The sequence below is a fragment of the Antechinus flavipes genome, chromosome 5 (assembly GCF_016432865.1).
Source record: "Antechinus flavipes isolate AdamAnt ecotype Samford, QLD, Australia chromosome 5, AdamAnt_v2, whole genome shotgun sequence".
Classification (NCBI taxonomy): Eukaryota; Metazoa; Chordata; class Mammalia; order Dasyuromorphia; family Dasyuridae; genus Antechinus; species Antechinus flavipes.
Window position 1 is genome coordinate 31,835,611 of NC_067402.1, and position 27,978 is coordinate 31,863,588.

General features: G+C 36.6%; 2 protein-coding genes across 2 annotated transcripts in view; one reads left to right on the plus strand and one right to left on the minus strand.

Annotated features, from left to right (window-relative positions):
- The first annotated feature begins 2,062 nt into the window (after positions 1-2,062).
- On the plus strand, positions 2,063-26,794 carry PP2D1 (protein phosphatase 2C like domain containing 1). The gene is made up of 3 exons (XM_051963264.1): positions 2,063-2,166; positions 12,594-13,729; positions 24,694-26,794. Exons 1-3 carry the CDS (start codon positions 2,147-2,149, stop codon positions 25,554-25,556), a joined length of 2,019 nt encoding a protein of 672 aa, XP_051819224.1. The 5' UTR covers positions 2,063-2,146; the 3' UTR covers positions 25,557-26,794.
- The window catches only part of RAB5A (RAB5A, member RAS oncogene family), a 39,082-nt gene continuing 36,868 nt past the window's right edge, over positions 25,765-27,978 (minus strand). Inside the window, exon 6 of the mRNA XM_051963265.1 lies at positions 25,765-27,304. Within this exon, the coding sequence (XP_051819225.1) occupies positions 27,189-27,304 (116 nt within the window). The 3' untranslated portion in view covers positions 25,765-27,188. The remainder of the gene's footprint in view (positions 27,305-27,978) is intronic.

Below are 27,978 nucleotides of genomic sequence, written 5' to 3' on the forward strand. Positions count from 1 at the left end.
AAGTTTCATTACTGAATAAAATCATTTTCTATCTGCTAAGCATTGAAAATTAAAAAAATTAAAAAGGGGGGGGAGGGTTGCTGTCTTTCTACTTTCAGTGAATTCACATTCTAATTGAAGGAGACAACACCAGGAAAGCCCTAGGGATTTATAAGCAGAGTGGATCAGCAGGTCAAAGACAATATCGGGAAGGCATAATGAACATGCAGATGGTAAGAGATGTAGGTTCTCTATTTCACTGGAAAGGTGGTAGCTGGTGACTGCCAACTCACCCAAGCCACAGTCATGTCGCTTGGACAAATGGCCAGAATGGGATCTGGAAAACCCTGGCTATGGGAAAGGGTGAGAGGAAGGCAAGAAGGAAGGGTGTCCCCTGCTGGCAGCTCTTCCCTCAAAGCCACACTTCTTCCTTTCCAGGATTAACCTCTTTGACATGCATTTCCTTCTCCCCACTCATTTGATCTCGTGCTAGATTTAACCCTTCACCATTTTATATCCAGACTAATGAAATGAATAGCCTCCCAATTTGTGTCTCTATCTCCAGTCTCTTTCCTTATCAATCCATCCTCTGTAACTATCAAACTGCTATCCTAAAAACATGGATCTAACCCTGTCACTTAACTTATTAAAACATCTAAATCTCCTTTTCTTATAACTGCGAAATAAATCACAAATATCTCCACCTAGCATTTAAAACTCTCACCAGTCTGTTGCTGACATACCTTTCTAGTTTTTTTCCTTCCCACAGTGTCTCCCTTTGTTCTCTTCATTCTAGTCTAATTGGCATTAACTAACTGGTCTAAATCAGTTCACATATACCATATTCCATCTCCCACCTCCACACCTTTGCACTATCTCTCAGAACCTTTAAATTTCTTGTGCTCTCTCTCTCTCTCTCTCTCTCTCTCTCTCTCTCTCTCTCTCTCTCTTCTCTCTCTCTCTCTCTCTCTCTCTCTCTCTTTTTGCTGAGGCAATTAGAGTTTATTGACTTGCTCAGGGTCACACAGGTAGGAAGTGTTAAGTATGTGAAACCAGATTTGAACTGAGGTCCTCAGGGTTGGTGCTCTATTCACTGCACTACCTAGCTGCCTCTAAATTTCTTTAAAAGTACAAATCAGGTGCAATTCCACAAAATTTTTCCTCTTTATCCCCCCCACAATTTTTAGGAATCCCTCTTAAAATAATGTTGTTTTATTTCTATATAATTCTTGACTATTTATTGTGTCCAGGCTGTAACCCCAGAGTAGACTATAAGCTCCTTAATGTCAGACATCTTTCTTTCTTTCTTTCTTCCTTCCTTTCTTTCTTTCTTCCTTCCTTTCTTTCTTCCTTCCTTCTTTCCTTCCTTCCTTCCTTTCTTCCTTCCTTCCTTCCTTTCTTCCTTCCTTTCTTTTTCTTTCTTTTTCTCTTTCTCTCTTTCTTTTCTTTTTCTTTCTTTCTTATTTATTTATTTATTCTTTTTTTCCCATTCATTCATTCGTTCATTCGTTTGTTTGTTTGTTTGTTTATTTATTTTTGATATCCTGTATGCTTAACACAATGACTTTCACATAGAAGAGGTTTAGCCAATTTATTGAACTGAAGCAGTCAAAATAATGTTCTCAAGCTCTAAAGATTATTCCCAATAATCTGTACTTTGCAGCAAAGACAACATCTTTGGAAGACCTTAGGTGACTGATTTGAAGACTCCAATGGTTATGTAATGGGGTATTCAGGGAGTCACCTCATCTGCTGGACTGGGGCAAATTCAGATCCCATAGAGTAAAACATATATCCTCGCCCCATCCAATGGGGCCAACCTCTGCCTCTCTTACATGTCTAAACTCAGTGATAAATGCTTAAAAACCAAATCCTATTGCTTTGTACCTACACATGGCAATAATAATGGATGCCCAATCGAGGGGACTCAAGATTCTACTGGACTTCTCTCTTGAGTTCTGAGGGTGTGATCTTCATTTGTCAAACCCACAATTTGCCACCTATTGCTCAACAGCCAGTTAGAACTACAAAATGATTTGTGGCTAAGGATACAGTTGCTATAGTGAGCATTCCAAACAGGAAATTCTACTCTTGAAGACTTGCTGAGCTCCAGTAAGAACTTTTGAAAGCAGGGAGCAAGAGAGGAGCAGGATAATGATCTCTAAACATGACAGAAAATCTTACTGGGTGAGTTTTCTGGGATTTGGGGGAGGGGAATGGGATATTATATTTGCCATGCTTCTTTATCCAGCTCTTTCTAAATATTTAGAAAGCAAATGAAATCTTGAAAGTAAGTATTATCAAATAAGTGACAGGGAAGACACCCAAAGAATGCCATTTGTCAAATATTTTCTTTATGCTATAAATTGGGGAAAATGTTGCCACAAACTGGTCCCTTGCAGGAATCTACTATTTGGGTTTATAAACAATCTGGTATGCTTGGCTGTTTCTGTTTTTTTAGTTAATTTTTTTTTCCCCCAAGACTTATAATATGTGTTATTTCTGCTGTTCAATGCTTCATTAATGGTAGCTGACATTTCTAAAATGGCTTTGTCTCATATTGTAATGGTTCATACTAAAACAGCACTTTTTGGTTTACAAAATGATCTCTCTACATTATCTCACAACAATCTCATAAAGTTGGTATTTTACTCTCTCTCTCTCTCTCTCTCTCTCTCTCTCTCTCTTTCCTTGTGAGGCAGTTGGGGTTAAGTGACTTGCCCAAAGTCACATATACCTAGAAAGCGTTGTGTCTGAGGTCAAATTTAAACTCAGATGCTCCTGACTTCAGGTCTGGTAATCTATCCATCCAGCTGCCCCTTTAATTCCTATTTTAAAGATGAAGAATTTAGTTCAAAGAAATTTTCCCAAGATCCCACAGTTAGGGCATGTCTGAGGCAGGGCTGGAACCCAAGACTTTTTGACTCCCAAACCAACTTTATTCACCACTATAGGCTCTTTGCAAAGATCTTTCCTTTGTTAATCCCTTTACTTTTGTCTATATAAGCGAGGCCTTTTATAAAGGTAGAAACTAATGCCTTTGGATTAGCAGCTGTAGGGGTTGAGGAGAAGCTTTTATGGAATTTAGCTACTTATTTCTTTCTTCTCAAAAAGGACCTTGATTTCAGGAAAGAAAAGTCATGACTTGGAAGAGAACTGGATTTAGGTGAGGGAGGCTACTAGAGGTAAAAAAAAGAATACCTAGGTTTCTTCTCTGGCGAAGGATTGTCTGCTAGGCCATAGGATGGGGAGTGGAGAGAGTTGTGTGCTTGATTGAAGGAGGAAATGACTCAATATAAGGAGGTTGCCTTCTCTTCTCCTTTGAAAATCAGGTGTGGACAGGGGAGGTGATATAAGTGGAGGGTGCACTGGCGGAAAAGATTCACTTGGGTTGTTCTGGGAGTAAATATATCCTAGAAAAATAAGTGGGGTTTCTAGGTTGCTAAAGGAGAAAAGAGAAACTTAGTGGGTTTGATCTATTACACATTTATGTTACCTGATCTTAAGTGGGCCCTTGCTACAGCAAGGCAATGCTCTACTCCATTCTATCCCATTTACCAACAACTGTTCCTTCTCTCCTCTCTTCATCTTAACTCAAGTAAGGGTTTCATCTCATACTTCACTAAAAATAAAACAAAAATTGAGGCCATCTTTTAGCTCCCTCCTTCTAATTTTTGTCTCACATCAACTTGAGTCCATATAACACTACCTCTTTAATTTTAGTTCCCTAGGAAGAGATGGCCTTTTTCCTTGCCAACACCAACTTATCTCTATGTACCTTTGATCCTATGCATTTTCATCTTTTCCATTAGATTTTCTCCACTATCATCACCCATCTTATCTTAAATCTTTCTTATCTCCTGATTCCTTCCCCATTGTTTATAAAACACCTAAGTCTCCTCTGTTCTTTTTCAAAAAAAATTATTATTATTATAGCTTTTTATTTACAAAACATATGCACGGGTAATTTTTCAGCACTGACCCTTTGCAAAACCTTCTGTTTCATATTTTCCCTTCCTTCCCCCACCCCCTCCCCTAGATGGCAGGTAAACCAATACATGTTAAAATATATGTTAAATTCAATATATGTATACATATCCATACAGTTATCTTGCTTCACAAGAAAAATCAAATCTAGAAAGAAAAAAAACCTGAGAAGGAAAACAAAAATGCAAGCAAACAACAACAGAAACAGTGAAAGTTATGTTGTGGTCCATACTGTGTTCCCACAGTCCTCTCCCTGGGTGTGTAGGGCTCTCTTCATTACTAAACAATTGGAACTGGACTGAATCATCTCATTGTTGAAAATAGCCACGTCCATAAGAATTGATCATTGTATAGTCTTCTTGTTGCCGTGTACAATGATCTCCCGGTTCTGCCCATTTCCCTCAGCATCAGTTCGTGTAAGTCTCTCCAGGCCTCTCTGAAATCATTCTGCTGGTCATTTCTTACAGAACAATAATATTCCACAACATTCATAGACCATAATTTATTCAGCTGTTCTCTAACTGATGGGCATCCACTAAGTTTCCAATTCCTCGTCACTACAAAAAGGGCTGCCACAAACATTTTTGCATGTGTGGATCCCTTTCCCGCTTTTAATATCTCTTTGGGATATAAGCCCAGTAGAAACACTGCTGGATCAAAGGGTCTGCACAGTTTGATAACTTTTTGAATATAGTTCCAGATTGTTCTCCAGAATGGCTGGATGTGTTCACAACCCCACCAACAATGCATCAGTGTCCCAGTTTCCCACATCCCCTCCACCATTCATCATTATCTTTTTCTGTCATATTAGACAATCTGAGAGGTGTGTAGTGGTACCTCAGAGTTGTCTTAATTTGCATTTCTCTGATCAATAATGATTTGGAGTATCTTTTCATATGACTACAAATAGTTTCAATTTCTTCATCTGAAAATTGTTCTTATCCTTTGACCATTTATCATTTGGATTACAGCTTGATTTCTTATAACTTTGAGTCAATTCTCTATATAGTCTCCTCTATTCTTAAAAAAAAAAAAATCTACCTAGGTTCTTTGTTCCTTTATCTCTTCTCCTCTTAGCTAAACTCCTTGAAAAAGCCCTCTATAGAGAGGCAGGGCCAAGATGATGAAGTAAAGGCAAGAACTTATCTGAGGTCTTCCCCAAACCCTCCCAATAATGATTTTAAACAAATATTAGAGCATCAGAACTCACAAAAAGACAAAATTTTCTGGTAGAAGACAACTTACGTCAGCAGGAAAATCCTGGGGCATCAGTATGGGAAAGCAGTGCACTGGCAGCCCCAGCAGACCAGAAGAAGGCCGAAATTTGGCTATAATATTTCTGAGAATTTTCATTTGGGGATCTCTTTCAGGAAGTGATTGATTCTTTCAATTTCTATTTTACTCTCTCCTTCTAGAATATCAGGACAGGTTGTCTTGATAATTACTTGAAAGATGATGTCCAGGGTCTTTTTTTGATCATGACTTTCAGATAGGCCAATAATTTTAAAATTATCTTTCCTGGATCTATTTTCTAGGTCAGTTGTTTTTCCAATGTAATATTTCAGATTTTGTTTTCTAGTTTTTCATTCTTTTGGTTTTACTTTATTATATCTTGATTTCTTATAAAGTCATTAGCTTTCATTTGTTCAATATATTTTTATGGAATTATTTTCCTCAGTGAACTTCTGTACCTCCTTTCCCAATTGGTCAACTTTGCTTTTAAGTCATTCTCATCCTCATTAGCTTTTTGTATTTCCTTTTGCATCGATTTCAATTCTTTTCCTAATTTTCCCTCTATCTCTCTTACTTGCTTATCAAAATTCCTTTTGAGCCCACTTTTTATTTTTCTTGGAGGTTTTGGATATAGGAGCTTTGATTTTGTTATCTTCTGAGTATGTGTTTTGATCTTTCTTGTCACCATAGTAACTGCTCATTTTTGCACTCATTACTCTGTTACAGTAGGACTCTGTTTCCAGGGGGGTTCACGGTCCCAAGCTTCAGGTGTTTTGTGCAGCTGTTTTCAGAGATCCTTCTAGGAGTCTGACCACAAGCCCTCTTTTCTGCCCTGGAGCTTTAGGAGAGTCCCTGCCCCACTATGGATGTAAGATCTAGTGCTCTGGCTGGGGGGCTGTGCTAGGACTGCACATAAGTCTCCCGCCCTGTTGCCCTAGGAAATGATGAGCAGAATGCTCTCAGGGAAAAACAAAAATAAGTCCTCTATGAACAAAGTAAAATGTGCTACACACAAAATAATAGCATTATTTTGGGACGACTAGCTGTAAATGACTTTGCTATTTTCAGTAATACATCATGAAATACAAATTTCAGTAGTACAATCAGAGTACAACTACTCTGAAGGACTTGTGATGAAAAATCTTACCCAGCCCCAGAGAAGGAACTAATTGTGCTGAATACAGACTGAAGCATTCTCTCTTTCTCCGTCTCTCTCTTTTTAACTTAATTTTTCTTGGGTGTTTTTATTTTCATTAAGGTGGGAAATCTCTGTTTTCTTTCACAACTTGAGTTTTATGGAAATGTTTTCACAACTTCACATGTGATTTCTTAATTATGGGTGAGGATAAGAAAAAGAACCAAGAACTCAAAAAATCTTAAAAATGAATGTAAAAATTTTTTTCTTTTGAATGTAGCTGGGGAAAAACATTAAATAAATAAATAAATAGAAAAAACTCAAGTACAGTGGAGCTGCAATCACGATAACACAAGATTTAGTAGCTTCTGTATTAAAGGATTGGAAGGTTTGGAATATGACACCATGGAGATTAAAGGAGCTAGGATTACAGCTACTAATCACCTACTCAGCAAAACTGTGTATAATCCTTCAGAGGAAAAGTGGACATTAAATGAAATTGAGGATTTTGAAGCATTCCTGATGAAAAGATCAGAGCTGAATAGGACATTTGACTTTCAAGATCTCAGGAGAAACATAAAGGGGTAATCAGGAAAGGGAAGTCATAATGGACTTAAAAGTCTGTTTATCCTACATTGGAGGATGATACTTGTAATTCATAAGTGTAATGTTCTTCTTGGTTCAGGTTTTCTTGGGGTCTCTGGGAGGCAGCCTTTCTTTCAGTTCAGAGTAATCACCATAAGTATATAGCCAAGGGCTAAAGTCCAAATCCTTTATTATCTCTTTCAAAGTCTTGTCTCCTTTCCTGGGACCCAGTTAGCGTTCTTATAGTCCAGATCCTTTATTATCTCCTTCCTGGGGCTGGGCAGCTTTCTGGAGAGTCTTTCAGTCTGGCCTCGGTCTCAGTGGGGGAAGGTTAGGAATCCAGGCCAGCCATCAGGAAGATAGAATTGAATTTTTCCCCTTGGTTCTGAGAGCTTGAGTTCCTGCCGCCAGTCCTTTGCCTTCTCTCTGAAAGTCTCTGAATTTCCCTGGCTGAGGCTTCTAGCTTATATGCTCCACATTGAGTACACACCGATCATTATATCATTAGGAAACCATTACTTGTTGTAGGATTAAGTCAATGCTAAACTAGATTTAACCATTGTCTCCTCAATTCTACTTAGTACCTTGTTTCAAGTTCTGGCCCAGAACATCTCCTTGTAGGATTAAATCAATCAAACCGAACCATGCTAAATTAGATAATTATTGCCTCTATCAATTCCACTGACTTAGCACCTTGTAAGAATCCTTTGTTTCAAGTTCAGAGTTCTGGCCCATAACACATAAGAATCTTCTCATTATTAGGACAGGAGTATCTATCTATCTATCTATCTATCTATCTATCTATCTATCTGTCTATCTATCTGGTATATCTGTCTATCTATCTATCTATCTAATCTATGTATATGTATATGATTATCTATAGAAAGAGAGAGAGAGAGAAAAAGAGAGAGGAGGCACAGATATGAATTGAATATGAAGGGATAATATCTAAAAAATAAAATTAAGGAGTGAAAGAGGAATGTACTGAGAAAAAAGGGAAAGGGAAAGGTGGAATGGTATAAATTATCTTCCATAAAAGATGTAAGAAAAAGTTTTTACAATAGAAAAGAAGGGGGGATGAGTTAACCTTAGTCTTCTCAGATTTGACTGAAAAAAAAATAACATACACACTCAATATGGGTATAGAAATTTATCTTACCCTTTGGGAAAGTGGGAGAGGAAAGGGTATATGAAAAGAGGGTGTAGGTCATAGAAGGGAGAGCATATTAAGGGAGAGGGTGGTCAAAAACAAAACTCCTGAGGGAGAGCAGGATGAAAGGCGAGAAAGAATAAAATAAGTGGAGAAATATAGTTAGCAATAGTAATTATAAAAATACTTTTGGAGTAAGTTTCTCTCATGAAAGCCTCATTTCTTAAGCATATAGAGAACTGAATCAAATTTATAAAAAATAAGAGCCATTCCCCAATTGATAAATAATCAAAAGATATGAACAATTTTCAGATGAATTAATCAAGCTATTTATAGCCATATTAAAAAAATACTCTAATTCACTATTGATTGAAGAAATGCAAATTAAAACAATTCTGAGGAATTTACCTCATATTTATTAGATTGGCTAATGGGCAAGAAAAGTAAAATAACAGTTATTGGGGGAAATATAGGGAAATGAGAAATTAATGCATTGTTGATGGAACTGTCAACTGATTCAATCATTCTGTAATGTGGAATTATGCCAAAAGACCTATAAAATCATGCATATCCTTTGATCCAACAATATTACTAAGCATATATCCCCAAAGATTTTTTTTTTAAAGGAAAAGGACCGATATATACAAAAATATTTGTAGCAGTTCTTTTCTCAGGGCAAAGAATAGGAAATTGAGGGAATATCTATCAATTGGGGAATGGCTGAATAAATTATGGTATGTATTTATGATGGAATATTATTGTTTTAAAAGAACTGATGAGCAGGATGCTCTCAGAAAAAAACTCGAACGTCCTCCATGAGTTCATATAAAGTGAAATATACATGTACAAAGTAATAGCAATGTTATGGGATGATCAACTATGAATGTTGTTGCTATTCTCAGCAGTACAATGATCCAAGATCCTCTGAAGGATTTATGATGAAAAATGCTATCCATACTCAGAAAAAGAAGTGATTATGTCTGAATACAGATTGAAGAACATTTTTTTTTCCTTTATTTTCTTGGTGATGGTAGTGGGGGCAGATCTATGTTTTCTTTTGAACATGACTCTTATGAAAATGTTTTGCGTAACTTAACGTGTGCCTTCTCAATTTTGGGTGGTGGGGCTGAGGAAGGTGGAAGGGCAAGAATCTGCAGCTCAAAGTTTTAAAAAGAAATGTTTGTTAGAAATTGTTTTACATGTAACTGGGAAAAATAAAATATTAAATAAATGGTGTATGTAGGGGAGGAGATTAAGCCATCTACACTCAGTCCCTCTACATCCCTTCCCTCCCTCTTTTCTAAATCCTCTGCAAACTAATTCTCTGCCTCATCATTCAACTGAAATTGTTCTCTCCAAAGTCACCAAAGAGCTCTTAATTACTAGATCTACTGGGATTTTTAGTCCTTCTCCTTCTCAACTTCTCTGTAGCCTTTAATGATGTTGATCATAAATCCTTTTAAAAACTCTCTCCTCTCTGGGTTCTGTTCTTTGTTGATTCCTTTTCCACCTACATGACTATTACTTCTAAGTCTTCTTTTCTCCTTTTTTTTTCCTTTCTTTTTCTCCCACAGAGTGATTTCATTAGCTCCCTAGGCTTCAATTATAATTTCCATCTAGTTCATTCCTAGATCTTATCTATTCAGCCCTCTTCTCTTTTGAATTCCAGTGTAAACTCACCAACGGCCTAAGGGTCATTACAAACTGAATATCAGAGATGCATCTCAAACTCAACATGTAGAGCATAGAGCTCATTACACTTACCTCCAGAATCTCCCCTCTTCTCAACTTTCCTATTACTATAGAGGTGGTATCCTACTCAAAGTCACCCACTTTTAGTATCATTCTCTAGGTTTTATTGTACACACACAACATTCTATTCTATTGTCAAATTCTGTTATCTCCATAATGCCTTTTGTAACTTTTCTCTACTTATGTAGTCACTCAAAATTCAGGCCTTCATGACCTCTTGGTTAGACTATTTCAATAGTTTCCTAATTCATCTCCCCACTGCATTTCATTCCTTTTCAGTTCATCTATCACATGCTAAAGTGCATTTCTGACCATATCATTCCCTACTCCCTCACTCAATATACTGCAGTGGCTACCTATTGTGTCTAGGATCTAATATAAATTTCACTTGACATTTAAAGGTCTTCTTACACATTTTTCCCCTTCCACACATTCCACAGTTTAAACCAAACTGGTCTGTTTACTTTTCTTTATACACAATGCTGCATCTGGCATGCTTGCACTGGACAGAGAGGTTATTTTGTATGAGGCCCAGAATGCTCTCTTTTTTCCCCCTCTGTTTTTTTTTTTTTGAATTCCTTATTTTAAGACTCAGCCCAAACACCACTTTTTTTTTTTTTATTAATCCCAACAGTATTTTATTAAAATTAATGTAAAGAGTTTTTAACATTCATCTTTGCTAAACCTTGTGATCCAATTTTTTCTCCTCTCCCTTTTGTTTCCTGTCAAGACAGCAAACAATTTGATCTAGGTTAAATATATGCAATTCTTCTAAACAATTTTCCATATTCATCATGCTGTGCAAGAAAAATCAGCTCAAAACATGAGAAAGAAAAAACAAACAACAACAACAAAGGTGAAAATACTATGCTGCGATCCACATTTATCTCCATAGTTTTCTCTCTGGACATGGATGGCATTTTCCATCACAAGTCTATTGGAATTGCCTTGAATCACCTCATTGTTGATCATCACATAATCTTGTTGTTGGTGTGTACAATGTTCTCTTGGTTCTTCTCACTTCACTTAGCATCAATTCATGTAAGTCTTTCCAGGCTGTTCTGAAATCAAGCTGCCAAACACCACTTTCTGAAGGAGGCTAAGACAATACGATAAAAATGACAATTCTACCTAAATTAATTCGCTTATTCAGTGCTATCCTGACAAAACTACTAAATTAATTATTTTCTGGAGATAGAAAAATAATTTTAAAATTCACCTGGAAGAAAAACATTTAAGAATATCCAGAGAATCAATTTTTAAAAATGTTAAGGAGGATGGCCTAACAAAGCCTAATCTTAAACTGTTTTACAAAGTGGTAACCATATAAAAAAATCTAGTACTGGCTAAAAATTAAAGTGGTAGATCAGTGGAATAGATCAAGTACACAATGTATACATAGTAATAAATGATCCTATTAATCTGGTGTTTGATAAACTCAAAGATTCCAGCTCTGGGGAGAAAAACTCATTATTTGGCAAAAATTACTGGGAAAACTGGAAAGCAATCTGGCGGAAACTAGTTATAGACTAGCATTTCACAGTGTATACCAAGAAAGATCAAAATGAGTACATGATTTAGATATAAAGGTCATTATCATAAATGAGTTAGGGAAGCATGGAATAGTTTAATTTTCATATCTACAGATAAGGGAAGAATTTAGGACCAAAAAAGAAACAGATAGTATTACAAAATATAAAGTGGATGATTTTGATTATATTAAAACTTTTTGCACCAAAAAACCCCAATGCAGCCAAGATTAGAAGAAAAGCTGGAAATGGGAGGGAAAAATTTTACAGCAAGTTTTTCTGATAATATCTCATTTCTCATATAGAGAACACAAATTTATAAAAATACAAGTCATTCTCTAATTGATAAGTGGTCAATGAATATGAACAAGCAGTTTTTAGAAGAAGAAATCAAAGCTATAGTCATATGAATACAGTCACCATCTAAGAATTTGGTAAATTAGGCAAATATATATTTACTAAATATATTTATTATATGTATATAATTATCTATTTACATTACAAATGTATTTATACATTATATCATTTTACATATCTGTTGTTAAATATATTTATTATCATATATATAAACATAAATATATATTTAGGCTCTTTCAGTATCCCTGTGGTACCAATTGATGTAATCCATTAAATCTCTCTATAAAATTATTATAATTGGCTTCTGTTGTCCATCATCTATTTTCATTAAATACTCATTTAATTAGTTCAAGATTGAGTTATTTCAACTTTTCCCTATTTCTTACATTATTATTCTTTAACTAAATTATACATTCCTGATCTTTGCTCTAACAAATCAGTGGTCTGACTCTTCTACATAAATTATATAGGATCATTGCATTAATTATAAAAATAGCTATCACGTGCCTAGTGTTTCAAGTCACAAAGTGCTTTACAAATATCATCTCATTGTATCTTCACAATAACCCTCAGAGAGAGGTACATTTCTTATTTCCACCTTCCAAAGAAGGGAATCGATACCAAGAGGGATTAAATGGCTTGTTTATGATCACAGACAATAAGTGTTGGGAGCAGAATTTGAAGCCATATGTTCCTGATTTCAGGGGCAGAACTCGAGCCACCCCAGAATACTGCCTTTTTGATAGAAGCACGCACATTCTAATAGGGCTTGTATTAAATCCTATAAGTCTCTGTACGTTGCACTAGTAGAAAGACTTGCTCAGAAAGACAGCTGCCATTTCTAAGTGCTTCCAGCATTTGTTAATATTTGTCCTCCTGTTTGCAGAAATCTATGGAAGTCTACATTACCGATTGTTGTGGAACTTCCAATCAAGGAACAGAAGACAGAAGAAGCTGATACTAAGCAAGAACAGTCAACCCTCCCCAGAAAATTCACAGATTTTTTACCAGATGGAACTTTCCAAAAACCAGAAAAAGGAACAACTCAGATTCATTCAGCCTTTAAAAAGATAAATCATAGATTTGAAAATAGTTTCAGGCTCACCATTCCCTGTTCGTTATGCAACCAAGAACTTGGTCTATCTGATGTTTTTGCCCATAAGAGACAACACAAAGCCATGGCCATGATGGGTTACAATTTGACAGACAGGGAAAAACCAAAACAACACAAGATTTTAGCACAGAGGAACTTTCTAATCGCTACATTAATTGAAGCCTATTTATACAAAGAAAAAATTAGACAAAACATCGATAATGCTTATGAGTTCCTTTGTAAGGATTACGTGCCTTCCTATTATAAAGTTCTTACTAATACTTTCAATAGCTCTGTGCACCTTAAGAGAACAGATAATCCACTAGTTAATGCTGTTGCCATCTGTGAAGACCAGAACAAGACGTGGAGATCAGTAATGGAAGACAGATACGTCTTCCAGGGCAGATATGGGAAGAAATCCAATGTGTGTTTTTTTGGCTTGTTTGATGGACACCACGGCTCTGGGGCAGCTGAAATCACTGCTGTAGAACTATCTAAGTTTTTTTTGGACCAACTTGCTCAATCTGATTTTTCTTATAAGCAGAGCAAGAAAGAAAAAAGATTTATCCAGTCTTTTGACACAGTGTTTAAGGAGGAGTATAGGAAACAAGAATACACCTTTTCTTCCCAAAAGACAAAGCATCCATCTTCAAACTATAATTATGAGTGGATCCATAAAGCCTTTGCTAAAGCTTTCTGGAGGATGGATAGAGCTTTGAAACTTGGGAGGAAGGAAGTATCTGATTTCTGTTGGAGCGGCTGTTCAGCAGTCGCCTGTTTGTTGGAATGTGATGAAGAGTTTGGTAGTAGTACCTCTTGGAAAACTGCCAGTTTCACTGATGATTCAGAAGTGGAATTAGAAGAAAAGAGTTTTCGTTTTTCCAATCAATTTGAAAATAACTTTGGAGTATTACACATTGCTAATGTTGGTACGTAAGTTGCCCAGTGATAGCCAAACGTTAGTCTAATTTTATTTCTTAGAATCAAAGAAAATGTTTAGTGAGGAAAGTTGACATATGACCAATGCACCTCAAGGTCCAATATTACTCAGTTTTCTTTTCTTTTTTTTTTTTTTAAATAATTTTTTATTGATAGAACGCATGCCAGGGTAATTTTTTACAGCATTATCCCTTGCATACTCAGTTTTCAACAAACATTTATCAAATGACTTCTGAGAATAAGTAGGAGCAGCTAAGGGGTGCCAGAGTTCATAGAGCACTGGGCCTGGAGTCAAGAAGTCTCATCTTCCTGAGTTTAAATCCAGCCTCTGACGCTTACTAGCCGTGTGACCCTGGGCAAGTCACTTAACCCTGTTTGTCTCAGTTTCCTGATCTGTAAAAATGAGCTGGAGAAGGAAATGGCAAATTACTTTTGCCAAGAAAATAAGGTCATACACTGCTGAACAACAAAACAATTAGAAATAGAACATGGGACAGATGCAAATTCTAGGGATCAGATGAGATTTCTTCCTCCAAGGAGACTACTATCTGGTAGGGGCTATAATTTAAACACAAATAAGTATGACACTAAATAATTCAGAAGAGCATAAGAGAAGTGAAAGAAAAGAATTGTGGGAAGTCTGGGGAAAGGTTATTTACTGGGGTGATTCAGTGAAGACTTTCTAGATGAGGTAGAATTTGAAATGGATTCATCCAATTTGGTCCAAAGAAAGCATTCTAGACAAAGGAAACCATGTGAGCAAAGACAATGAAGTAGGAGCATGCAGTGTGTACTGGGAGACAAGGAATAGTTTAGTTGGTTTGGATCATAGAACATTTGGGGGGCAGTTATTTGAGAGTATGTTGGAGAGGTTGGCACGGGGCTAGATCATGGAGAACAAAGGATATATTAGGGAGTACCAGTTTCCTGTGCGCAATGTCTATTATGAAATGGTTTTGAGGAGAGGAACAACATGCCTAGATCTCTATGTAAAGATATAAAGGAGAGGTGTGTAGGATGACTTGCAAAGTAGCAGAGAAGAGGGTGGATTTGGGAAGATTTATCAGGAAAGAATATTCTAATAGGGGAGTGGCAAGGGAACTATCCCAGATAGAAAAGAAGCCTGAGACCACATGGATAGGGATTTTGTAAATCAAAGGATTTTGTAACTAATTGAAGAATAGAAAGAAAGAAGACATTGAGAGTATCCAGGTTAAGAGTTTGCAAGATGAGATGGATGTCAATGACAAAAAAAAAAAAAAAAAAAAAATTAAATCAGAGAAGCAGCAGATTTAAGGGGGAAATAGAAAATTTGTTTTTTTTTTTCCAAGTATTTAATTTTTTCCAATTATATGTAATTTTTTTATCATCTTTAATTTTAAATTTAAAATCCCTTCTTCCCTCATTGAGAAGGCAATCGATTTGATATAGATTATGCAAGTGTAGTCATGCAAAATATATTTCCATATTAGTCATGTTGGGAAAGAAAATAGATACTTCCCCCCACCAAAAGAAAAATATGGAAAAGTTTTTTTTTTTCCTTTTCTTTCTCTCCTCCTCCCTGCCTTCCTAGACCCTCCACCCCACTTTGGTCTGTGTTTTCTTTCACAACATGGCTGTTAGAGAAAATGAGGTATTATAGGGTGTTCAAAAAGACTAGCACTTCTGGTGTGAGGGCTGCTGAATCCTTTTCAGTTTTGCTTTCCACCTTTGGCGTCCACTTGATTTACCCAATTCTCACCTGTGACTCCAAGAGGCTACAAAATGCACAGCAATGACACCTTAGTGTACATCATTTTGGCAGACAGGCTGAAACCAAGCTGAGGCTAAATGAGAGGTTTCAAACCTATTGATGAGTTAGTGGGCTGTCTGCTCCAAACATGAGAAGACTTCCTCTGGCAGAATAAAAGGATGGGAACAATTTGCTCCAGTGGCAGGAAGGCTTTGAAGTGTGCGTGGGCTGTGAAGGGCTTAGAATTTGGTTAAACATCCAAGATCCGAAGGCCATCTACTATACCCTGGGCCAGAGCTAGTTCTGTTGACTTTTGTCTTGCCACTGGACTTCAGTCTGGAAGAGAGAGTGAGGCTGATGATTTTGTACAATCTGCCTCTTAAACCCAATTCATGTGTGAGTCAAAATACACCTTCTTCTTATTATTTTTAACCATTTTACCTACCTCAAAAGTCCTATAGTGAGAGGTAAGTGTGGACACACTACCTTGCACACAGGTGACTCAGGTCACAACGTTGCCTTCTCACTGGACGGCAGTAGGATATAGGAGCATCTTGGGTATCTAAGCAGCCCTTCTTAGGGAATACTCTGCTCTTCTCTGTCCCATGGAAGGAGACAGCAAAAGTGCCTTAAAAATGGTCTCTTTCATTCAACCTTAGACTTCTCACATAGAAATCCCATCCTAAAGTCCAAACACACAAAATGTACAAAAACTTTTGTAACGGTGTTTCTACTCTCCATCAATACATGGACTATGTACATGCTCACAGACAACACAAAATCCACTAGACATGAAAGAGAAACAACTCAATTGTGAGAGAAATCGTCCAAATATCAGTCCTGAGTGAAACAATGCTGGCAAAGGAAGTCCAGTTCAGCAAAGGAAGCTGAAACGGGCTTAGCCGTATTTCCGTGCCCACTGGGAAGGGGAGTGCCATAAAGTTGGTGTGGATTTTGCAGTCAAAAATTGTAATGTTGGGGCTAGCTTTCTGGAGGGCCTTGGGACCAGCCTTGGTCTCAGCAGAATAATACCGCGAGAATAGTCAGGGATAAAGTCCAAAGTCTTCATTGTCTCCTTCAGTCTCCCAGTCTGCGTCAGCAGTCTCAGTCAGTCAGCCAGTCAGCAGTTTGCCCATCTCAGTCTCTGCTCTTTCTTCGGTCTGACTCTGACCTCTTAAATCCTCTATTACAATTAAATCAGTTCATCATACTGAGTATAAGCCAATCATATCACTAGGGAGCCAATTATCTCATCCATTCCACTGAATTAATATCTTGTTGTAGGATTAAATCAATCGTACTGAGCCTTAAGTATACCTTGTCAGATTTCCTGCCCTCTACAAAAAATAACCTAGTATACAAGCTTATGTAGAAAAGTGGTGGCTCATGACAACTGCCACTTGCAGGACAATGCCATCACCGTTGTCTGCGCTCCCACGACAAACCCTGATGATAACGAAAAACTTTACAAAGACCCTCATCACCAATCTACCATTAGAGGACAAGCTTATAATTATGATTTTATGTCAAGCACAGACTATCGGACATGGCGGGGAGTCCTTGGGAGAAATGGAGTCAGAACTAGCAACAGCAATTGTTACTTATTACCGAAGAATTCTGGGTTTGTAACTTCATCACCAAAACTGTCTTCCACTTGTTTAAATGCAGTAAACTTTCACGGCTGTATCCTTGTAGCAAATATTGTTAATAGACTGTGGAAGGAGAAGAAGCAGACAAGATTTGAGAATGATGGAGATGTGTGGCACAGAGTGCAAGGCTGACTGGACTTTTACTCTCCAAGCTCAACATTTGTAGGTGGCCCCAAGGTGAAATGACCACCGGGAAGGCTTACTGTCAGCAGATTAAAGCACTTGGAACAGTTGGCTGCTAACTTGGAGGGAAACTGAGACCACATAGGGTTGGCAATGGTGAAGCAGAACAAAGAAATAGGCAGTTTCCAGAGATTTGGTATATGGCACTGCATCCACTCAGTGGGGCCAGAACACTTGCCAGCATTAAGATTGGTTTTATGAAAATAATAGAGAAAACACACTTAACACTTCCTAGCTCAGCAAAAAAAAAAAATAAAAAAAGAAGAAGAAAGTAAGAGAGAAATTCAGAGCTGGTAAGTGAAAAATGAGATATAACAACAGGATACTTCATCCATCTCTAAGAAGGCAGCATTAACTCTATCAAAAGTAAAGTGCAAGAGAAACTTAGAGACATGGGGGATTCTGGGCTCAGTAAGAAGGCAGATGGAATTCAGTTTTATGCAGATCCCAACAATCCAAAGGGTCTTTATGATCCTTTGAAGGCTATTTATGGACCAACGACCTCTGGTGCTTCTCAACTACTCAGTGCTGATGGAGCCACACTGATTTGTGATAAAGACAGGATCCCAGAGAAAGGGGCTGAATACTTCCATAGTGTTCTCAACACCCCCTCATCAAGCAGTGCTGAAGCTGTGACCATTAGCTTTGCTAACAACTTCCAAAGGGAGATTTTGAATGCCATTAGGCTTTTCTCCTGTGACAAAGCACCTGGGGTTAATTCTATTCCAGCTGAGATTTACAAGGTAGGTGGGTCCACTTCATGCCAAAGTTTTCTGAATTCTGTGGTAAGAGGAGGTTATACCCTAGGACAGGGGTCCTCAAACTACAGCCCGTGGGCCAGATGTGGCAGCTGAGGACGTTTATCCCCCTCACCCAGGGCTATGAAGTTTCTTTATTTAAAGGCCCACAAAACAAAGTTTTTGTTTTTACTATAGTCCGGCCCTCCAACAGTCTGAGGGACAGTGAACTGGCCCCCTATTTAAAAAGTTTGAGGACCCCTGCCTAGGAGTTCAAGGATACCTCCACTGTCCATCTTTGTAAAGGGAATTGGTTGTCCTGTGACAATCACGAGAAACAAGAATCTCTCAGTCATTCCTGACAAGATTCTAGCTGAAGTCTCCTTAATAGGCTGATCTTTCATCTGGATGACTCATGACTTCCTAAAGCGTCAAGGAATGGTTGATGAGGTGTTTGCTGCCCAACAATTCCAGGAGAAATGGCAGGGACTGAACAGAGGTCTGTATACACTATTTGCCCATTTGACTGAGGTCTTTAATACTGCCAGACATCATAGCTTGTGGAAGATCAGAGAATTTGATTGCCCGGAGGAATTCATCAGTATTGTTCTTGAGTTCCAGGATGGCACACTTCGTGGACTCTGGATAATGGATAAGGCTCTGGTGCTTTTCCAGTCTCCAGTGGAGTGGAATGGGGCACGTTTTCAGCTGTGTGGTTGGGTATGCTAAGGATGCAAATAGCATCAAGGTCAGCTACCAAACTGAAGGTAAATTGTTTAACTTGAAAAGGTTAAAAGTCAAGACTAAAGTGGAGGGAGAGATGGTATGGACCTTTTGTTTTCAGATGATTGTGTCCTCCGTGCAGCCTCTGGAGCTGATAACCAACACAGTCTTATCCATTTTCACGCTTGTGCTAATTTTGGCCTATCAACGAGCACGAACACCAAGAAAACAGAGGTTCTCCACCAGCCAGTAACACACCATATATGGAATTATCATTTCTACGCAATTGCAGAAACTTTGCGCTGTGGATAAGCTCACTTACCTGGTCGTACACTTTCCACAGATGTACACCTGGATAATAAGCTTGATGCACATGTTGCCAGGACTAGCTCGGTGTTTAGAAGGCTCCAAAGCGAAGTGTGGGAGAGAGGAGGTATTAGACTTCCTACCAAACTGAATCAGGTCCACAAAGCCATTGTGCTGACCTCATTGCGTGTGTATATGGTATCCATTCCAGGAAGCCTTAGGAAGATTCTGAAGATCATCTGGCAAGATAAGGTACCCGACACCGGGTCCTTTCTCAAGCTGAACTACCAGCCATTTAACCCTTAATTACAGAAAGCACAACTCCAGTGGGCCCGCCATGTTGTTCAAATGCCAAAAATACATTTGCTTAAAAAGACCTTTTACAAGACAAATGCTTATATGGAAGTTAGAAGATATAAAACAAAAACGCTCTCAAGATCTCTCTGAAAAACTCTGGAATCCTTTTTTTTTTTTTTTTTTTTTTTTTTTTTTTTTTGCTGAGACAATTGGGATTAAGTGAATTGCCCAGTGTCACACAGCTAGGCAGTGTTATGAAATCCTTTTTAAGATATGGAAGACACTGGCACGGCATCCCTGCATCAAAGAAGGCACTGTATGCTAAGCAAAGCAGAATTGCTGTAGTTCAAAAGAAAAAGATGTTCAAATTTAGAGACAGCTCCTTCCAAATGTTCACACAGACTATGTGCGCCTGACTAGGGCCTTCTGAACTCATATTGAGTTGGACATACTGTACCTTGACCCCAGTAGCAATGTCTTATTAGTCCTCTTCAAGACAAAGGACAACTTACTAACCAATATAAAAATATAAATATGTTTTGCATGACGGTACATGTATAACCTACATCAAATTGCTTGTCTTCTCACCGGGGGAAAGGGGAAAGAGAGAAAATATTTGAAAATAGAAAAAAAAAAAAGCTATATTAGTTTATAGATGAATTCCTTCTTCCCTCCTTCCCTTCCTTCCAGATATAGACCTAGTAGTAGTTTTGCTGAATCAAAGTGTAAATTTATAAGCCTTTGGTGTTGTTTCAAATTATTCTTCAGAATGGTTGGGTCAGTTCACAAATAACAATGCAACTCTATCCCCTTTTTTTCCCCATATCACCTCCAGCATTTGTCATTTTCCTTTTCTATCATTTTAGCCAATCTGATAGCTGTAAAGTTTTTATTTCTGCTTAGGGAGGCAAGGAGCTGGTTTCATTGTGAGTCCAAAATCCCACCAATATGACCTAAAATTTAATAATTTCATCTTAACTGTGCTCATGAAAATAAGCACACTATGAATGGAAAAAAAAGCCACTATAAAACTTGTATGCTCATATTTGTTTCAGGTTGGAAGAGTAGAGTCTTCCAAAGAACTCCCTAAGAGAAAGAATATGAGCTTTGGAATTAGGGAACCTAGTTGTTTAAAACTCACCTTTGATAACTACTTTTATAATCCTAGGCAAACTGCTTAACCTCTCTGGGCCTGTTTCTTCATCTATAAGTAGTTGGACCAGATTCCAACTTTAGAACTATTATTATCCAATCATGTCAATATATACCAGGATATTTGATGACATTAATGCAGAAATGGAGATAAGGAAGGATGTTGAAACTATGATTTCAGATTAAGAAAGGAAGCTAGCTTTTGGACTACACAGAAGCAGTCTATTATTATATCACCAACAGTGTCTTTAAGAAGAGGCTTAAAGACACTGGACACAGAAAAAATTGAGCAACATTACAAAAAATGAAATCCACGTTATGTTGATAGGAAATGACTGGTTACTAATATGGAATATCAGCTGTTTGTAGGAAGACATCCATTTGTTAAAATAAATGGAAAAATAAGAAAATCAGAAGGAAGATGGGAAGTTGCAGTATGTAATTACAATAGTTTGAAATGACTTACTCAAAGTAGTTATATTGAAAAATGCAAATAAATGGAAGACATTGGCTTCTATCCAAGTTGAATCAATGTAAAGTGAAGCACTATATTAAGAAAGCCAAAAGTTTAGAAGTTACCTGAGCCAACAAAGAATTCAGTTCCTTGCCAAGTAGAGAGGCATGGTAGCCAAAGGCAACCTAATTTTAAAATAAAATTTAAAAAAAAGTCTTCAAACTAACAATGAAGATGGAGGAAAATTAAGAGCGTTATTGCCTATTGAATAGGAAAAGGGAAAAATGAGATTGCAAAAAGTCTGCCATGAGACTTTGACAGTATAATTGTCACATTTGGACTCATCTCAGATCCCTGTGCTATATGGAGAAGTGAAAATGAGAAAAATAGCTGTGACAGAGCAGTAGATAAGAGAGGAAACCTATGCTAGCAGAAACAGAACTTTAAAGGCATTTAAGCCTTATCTAAATAAGAGGAATCAGGGAAGGGTGGGGATCACTATCTAAAAATCCTTTTGAGCATAACATATACATGTATTGAGGCTATCCACAAAGAAAATATAAAATAACCCGTAAAGTGCATGTGACAGAGTTCTCAAAGAGTAGCTTTTGAAAATTTTATTTCAAAAGATAGCTTTTGCAAATGATTTTCAGTAGCAGATTACAATTTCATAGCCATATATTACTTGAAAATATAGGATCTTAATATGTTCATTTGATTACAAAATTATGATTCAGATAAAAATGCAAACTTAAGGGTCATATGTATAAACATCATAGAAGATTGTTTTATGAATTTATTAGGTATCAAATTTTCCATTAATGTCAAAGATATTGTCTTTGAGGTCATGATAAAAGAGGGGTTTCCTATAGATGCTAAACCCTTCCGGACGCACCTGTTTGCAGATTGACATCTGAGATCATAGGAACACAGATCTAGAACTGAAATAAAGATGTAAAGAAAGAAAGGCCCTGGGAAAATAAGTGATTTCCTTAAGATCACGTAGATAGCATCAGAAATGAGACTTGAACCTAAGTCTTGAATCCAAAGCCAGTGGCGAGGTCTGAAAGGAACCTCAGAAGTCACATACTCCAATCATTTTGTTTTATGAATGAGGAAAGTGAAATTCTGAGAGGTTGAAGTAACTTGCTCAGCCAAAAAGGTAGTAAACAAAAAGAAAGGATTTCTTTAATGTGAACCCTTAACAATCAAGAATTAGTCCGAACAATCCAAAACAGGGGAAAAATCCAAGTAGAAAAGGAATGCTCATGTCAACTGAGATCCAGTTGGATAAGAGCCCCTTATTGAGTTGGTGGAACAGTACACATTTCTTAAGACAATGAACTGGGGCCTAGAATTAAGTAGGAAGAAAAGAGGCTGAATTTCATTAAGGAAACTGTGAAGCTTATTCAATGATCCCAAAGCAGTACTTGAACAAAGATTCCCTTTTAAATGCCATATAGATGTGAATGATGGAACTGAACAATTGCAATACAAATGCTATTCATCTGCAGTTGAGTATTAAGTTGTTTGGTTGCACTGGGTAGTTCTGCGATTTGCTCATGGTCTGTAGCTAGTGTGTCATAATAGGGTCTTACTAACTCAAAAGACTGATTTCAGACCTCTCTAGCACAGTCTCATTAAGATATAACAAGCCACCAAGGATCTGATCTTTTCCTAACAGACAAGAAGCTTCTCTTGACGTAGTTCTACTCCATCCATAACAATATTCCTCAATCTAACCTTGAATGACTTATTCCATTTACTGGGAATGTTACTCGAAAGAGCCCTGGGTTAGCAGGGGGTCAAGGAGCTGTGAAATTGGTTGAATCTCCATTCATTTCCTGGCTCTTCCACATATTACTTATATACTTGGGGCTTCAGTTTGTTCCTCACGATCTCAAAGACCCTTCCAGGCTTAAAATTCTAAGATCTAAGAAATATCTTAATTGTTACTTGAACAAAGGCTCCCTTTTAAATGCCATATAGGTATGAATTATAGAATTGAACAATTACCAGATTTTAGCAACATTATCATATTATTACTATTTTTTGCTGAGGCAGTTGGGGTTAAGTGACTTGCCTAGGGGTCATACAGCTGGGAAGTGTTAAATGTCTGAGACCAAATTTGAACTCAGGTCCTCCTGACTTCAGGGCTGGTACTCTATCCATTGTACCACCTAGCTGCCCCTATCATACTAATTTTTAAGGAAAATAATTTCCATGAAACCTTGCTGATGGCCAGTGACAATTTGCTAGGCCAGTAATAAAAAAAGTATTTTAATCAATTTCATTATATAAATGGCATTACTTGTAGAGAGGCCAAATTACTAGAAAATATTTTGGGGTCAAATTTTTACAGTTATATTACATTATGAATTAAAAGCAATTTAAAAATATACATATACATGTATATACAGATATAGACAGACACATATGCTTAACAATTCTTTACAGTTATAATCATCTCACTTCTTTGTATTTTGTATATTGGATTTTCTTAAAAATACACATATATACAGTACATTTCATTTTTGATAAGGTAATAAACATTATTAGGCTGACCATCTTTTAGCACTTTTTTCTCAAATGGTCTATTAATTTAATCAATTACTAAATTAACCAAATCCATTAAAAAAAAAAAAACCTGCCACAGTAAGGAAAAGATATCAGTCAGCTGGATTAGCAATAAAAGCATCAGGAGGAAAAAAAAATCTATTTTATTAAATCAGTAGTAAGCAGCAAACTTAAGCTTAGATTTTAATCATGGACACATTTCACAAACATTGAGTATTACATTGAATTAAATGCTAAAGCTATTATTTTAACCTTTACTTATTATCTTAGCTATAAAAGAATTCTAAGTAGGTGTAAACAAAGGTGCTTTTTTGACTCTTTATATGTATTAAAATTAGAAAAAAAATCCTAAAATACTCAAAATTGCATGACAACATATTTTGAATCAGTGCCATCAGAAACCTTGGCATCAAATCTGCCCTTCTTAAAAGGTAAGGTAATACAAATCCAGTGACTTGTCCAAGGTCCCGCACCTAAGTATTGGGAAAGCCAGGATTTGAGTCAAGATAACCTGGCTTAGGAGGAAGCCAAGTGGTGCAGTGGACAGAGCACTAGCCTAGGAGTTCAAATCCAGTTTTAAGACACTTGACAACTTACTAGCTGTGTGACCCTAGGCAAATCACTTATCCACAATTGCTTTTAAAAAGTACAGAATTGAGGTCATTGTCATTTCAATAATGTTCACACTGTCACAATTTATGCAAGGGGAAAACCCCCCAAAACATTTCACTTTTTATATGACTACTGACTCTTGCTTCTCCTTAAACTTTACTAGAATATAGTCTTATTTGATTTTGACAACCAAGAATTATCCCCATTTCATATTTTAATCAAGTGTGTTCAGGTTATTTAAATATCTTGTCAAGCTTCACCCTAGCTTGTGAAGAGCATGTCAGTCCAGGTCTTTCAGCTTTATTTTACTCACTACAACAATCCTGGCTCTTCACAGACTAAGAATTATATTTTAAAATTGTAAAAACATTTTAAAACACCCCTACTTTAAAATTCAACCAGTTTTTTTTAAGGAATGATTTGATATTTTAGTTTGAAAACTTTTGACTTTAAAAACAGTATGATAGATGTAATTATTGCTCTATTTTGTTACTATAAAATTAAATTTTTTTTTCCTTTTAAAAAACTTTAGGTAATGTACATGTAGTTTTATGCAAAGGTGGGCAAGCCCATCTTCTTACAAAAGAACATACAACTCGGATCCTAAGTGAAAGACGCCGTGTATTAAATGGAGGAGGAAAAATCACCAGCAATGAACCAAGTGGATTCACTGAAGGGATTGTAAAAATAACTCGTGGGCTTGGGTTTCATGGACATCCAAAGCTGAGAAAGTCTGTTATTCCAGTACCCCAAACAATCTCTGTCTCTATAGATGATACGTGTCAATTCCTTATTGTTGCTACTACTGGACTTTGGGATGTTATAGATCAAAATGAAGCTATAGCAACAGCAATATCATTATTTGGCATCTATGAGGAGATATATAAAATGACTAAGCGAGAAATGTACAGGACACGCCAAAAAAGAATTCCTTTTTTACCTAGCTTACCATCTTCAACTATTAGCTTACAAGATGGTAAAATCAAATTATTGTATCGTAACACTTCAGCATTTCTTGAGAAAATGTCCCAGCAGAGCACAACGGAAAATTCACAGTTAAGCATGTATAGCAAAAACAGAGATTCTCTAACTTCACCTAGTTTGGATAAAGGTATAGATTCCAAATTTAAGTTAAGTAGTGAAACAGACTTTTCAAGTACAAAACCTTTTTATTTGTATGGTGTTGAGGATAGCGATGAAACAAGTAGCAGCACATCTTATGAATCAAGTTTGGTAGAGGAAGATATCGATAGGAATTTCTTTGAATATGCAGCAGAATATATAAGTAATGGACTCGTCAAAGCTGCTCTTACAGCAGGTTCTAGGGAGAACATTACTGTGCTGGTAATGCTTTTCAAAGGATGTGGATATCAGCTATATGGAAGTCAAATCTGATCTACCTGCTCTTCTGGACCACTGAAAAATGTACCAGAAGAAACCATATGTACTACATCTGTATAGAACTCCATAACCTTGCTTTCAATATATATTATGTGTGTGTAGGGAAGGTGGTGTAGGGGAGGGGGTGAAGGGAACCGTTTCTCTTTTATATATATAGTCACAATAAAATGTTTTGTGATTTAAAAAAAAAAGAATGATACAGTCCTGTTTTATACCACTTTATTAAAACCTGAGCACCTCAATATAAAACTAAACACTGGTGAACTCTCATTTTCCTTGCTAAGCCCCAATTACTGCAAATTTACAACCTGCACAAGTAAGTTTCCACTAGCAGTTCAACATTTAAATAGATTAAAATTTCTCTGACACACTTGGTAGATTTCATATAATGAAAATAACTAAAAGAATTAGTGCAATATATGGAACAGATCAAAGTAAAATGAACTTTAGAAAACAAGGCTGCAGAGTTCGTTATTGACGGACAGCAGGACTCATGTCACAGACACAGTAGCTTCATTTTATTACTGTTCTAGCCATGGAGGACAATTGAAATCCCCCTCAAATCCAAGGGAGAAGGGAAGGGAAGGGAAGCGGTGAAGAGGAATTAATTAGCTGTTTTAGTAACTGTACATTTTGCATACTTTTAAGCAACTCTTAAATATTACAGAACGTATTAAACATAAATGGAGATTACAATGCAGTACTATTTACAGTACATTTGAAGATCCAAGTTTAAAACAATCAAGTTGAATGTACATAATTGTTAGTGCATTGACTAGATCATGTCCAAAGGGATCAAAAAACCCCACCACAAAACAAAACAGAACCACCCCATGTAAATGGCTAGCAGTGATTAAAGAGAAATCACAGACACTTGGTTTGTTTCATTTTAGTTGAAGAGTTTTTATGTTTGAAGGAATACACTTCTCTCTGTCAAGTTGCATTTATTAGTTTTGCCCTTATAAGAGAAAATGGGGATAAACTTGATTTTTTATCACCATTTAAAAACAGGATAGGCTATAATTTAGATACCATGTACCAACTAAAGTTCATTTTTTTTTTCCCTGAAGACAAGGATGGCTAAAAGTTTTTTTTTTTTTTTTAATATGGTTAAATTATTAAAATGTGGAATGTACACTTAAAATAGATACCGGCAGAACCTATCATCTTTATGAATACTGCAGATAAGCAGAAGTATCTTTTAGGATCTGCTTCTAAAAAGATTTTTTTTTTTTAAAGAACAATTTAAGGAATCCCAATTCTGTGTCATAGATTATATTTGCATTAACATGGGAATTGTAATTAGAGGAACTAGCTGGTTAACTGTGGGTCCGTACAATAATTCTTCTATATTTCTAATGGCAAGAACTGATTCCCCACCCCAACCTTCCAATGAAGCAAATATTAAGAGCTTCCATTTGTCCCTTCTATTGCTGAAACATTAGTCAAATAGTGACACATGCATGTTATTAAAAATTAAGTTCAAAACACATAAAATAATTCTGTATTAGAAACTTGACTATATTATAAGTCTCTTCTCCTTTTTGGAAGTTGTACTGGGCCAGGTTAAATGCTCCGATTCCACTCTTATTAATAATTAGGAAGCAGATGAATATTCCAGATACTTTAGTTACTACAACACTGACTCCTAGTTGGTTGTGTGGGCTCGGTAAGGTCTACACCTCTTCCTCTGGCAGAATTGGCTCCTGGATTCTGTGGTTCATTCTTCGGCAACTTTTTGGCTGAAAGAGTAAATACCAAGAACCATCAAGATTAAAATAACTACAGTTTACCTCAGCTACATATACATTTGAAAGGAAAGAAAAGAATTTTATGACTCTAAACTACTGTTTTAAAGTTTAAAAATTGAGATCTCCAACTCCATTTCCCAATTTCATTTGATAGAGATCACAATCAATGGCACCAAAATATTAGAAGGATCCCTCTTAATACTGGGAAGGGGAGAGATGTTTCTCCCTCCCAAACCAGATTCTTATTAGGCAAAAACTACCAAAACAACAGTTGGAATGGTGTCAAAGTGAAAAGACCCCTATTTATAGGTTCTCTCTCTCTAAACTTTTAAAGGTTACTTACCAATATAGCTAGGCCAGAGATCACAAACTAGTTTGAATAATTAATATATAAATCAATACTAACTTGGAGAAACTTTTTTTTTTAAACCTTAAATGACAGCTTGAAAGTGTTATATTTAGTACTTTGATAAATTAATATTGTGAATGAACTCTCTATATACTTTGGGCTTAAAAGCCCAATTTTCTCATTCTATAATTCTCTCTTTACTACCATTATACCATCTCACATTACTACCAGAAGATCAGTGTAGCATTTGTAGACTTTATCTATAAAAACAAATGTGCTAACTATGGAAAATCTTAACATTATTAGGAAAGAATAT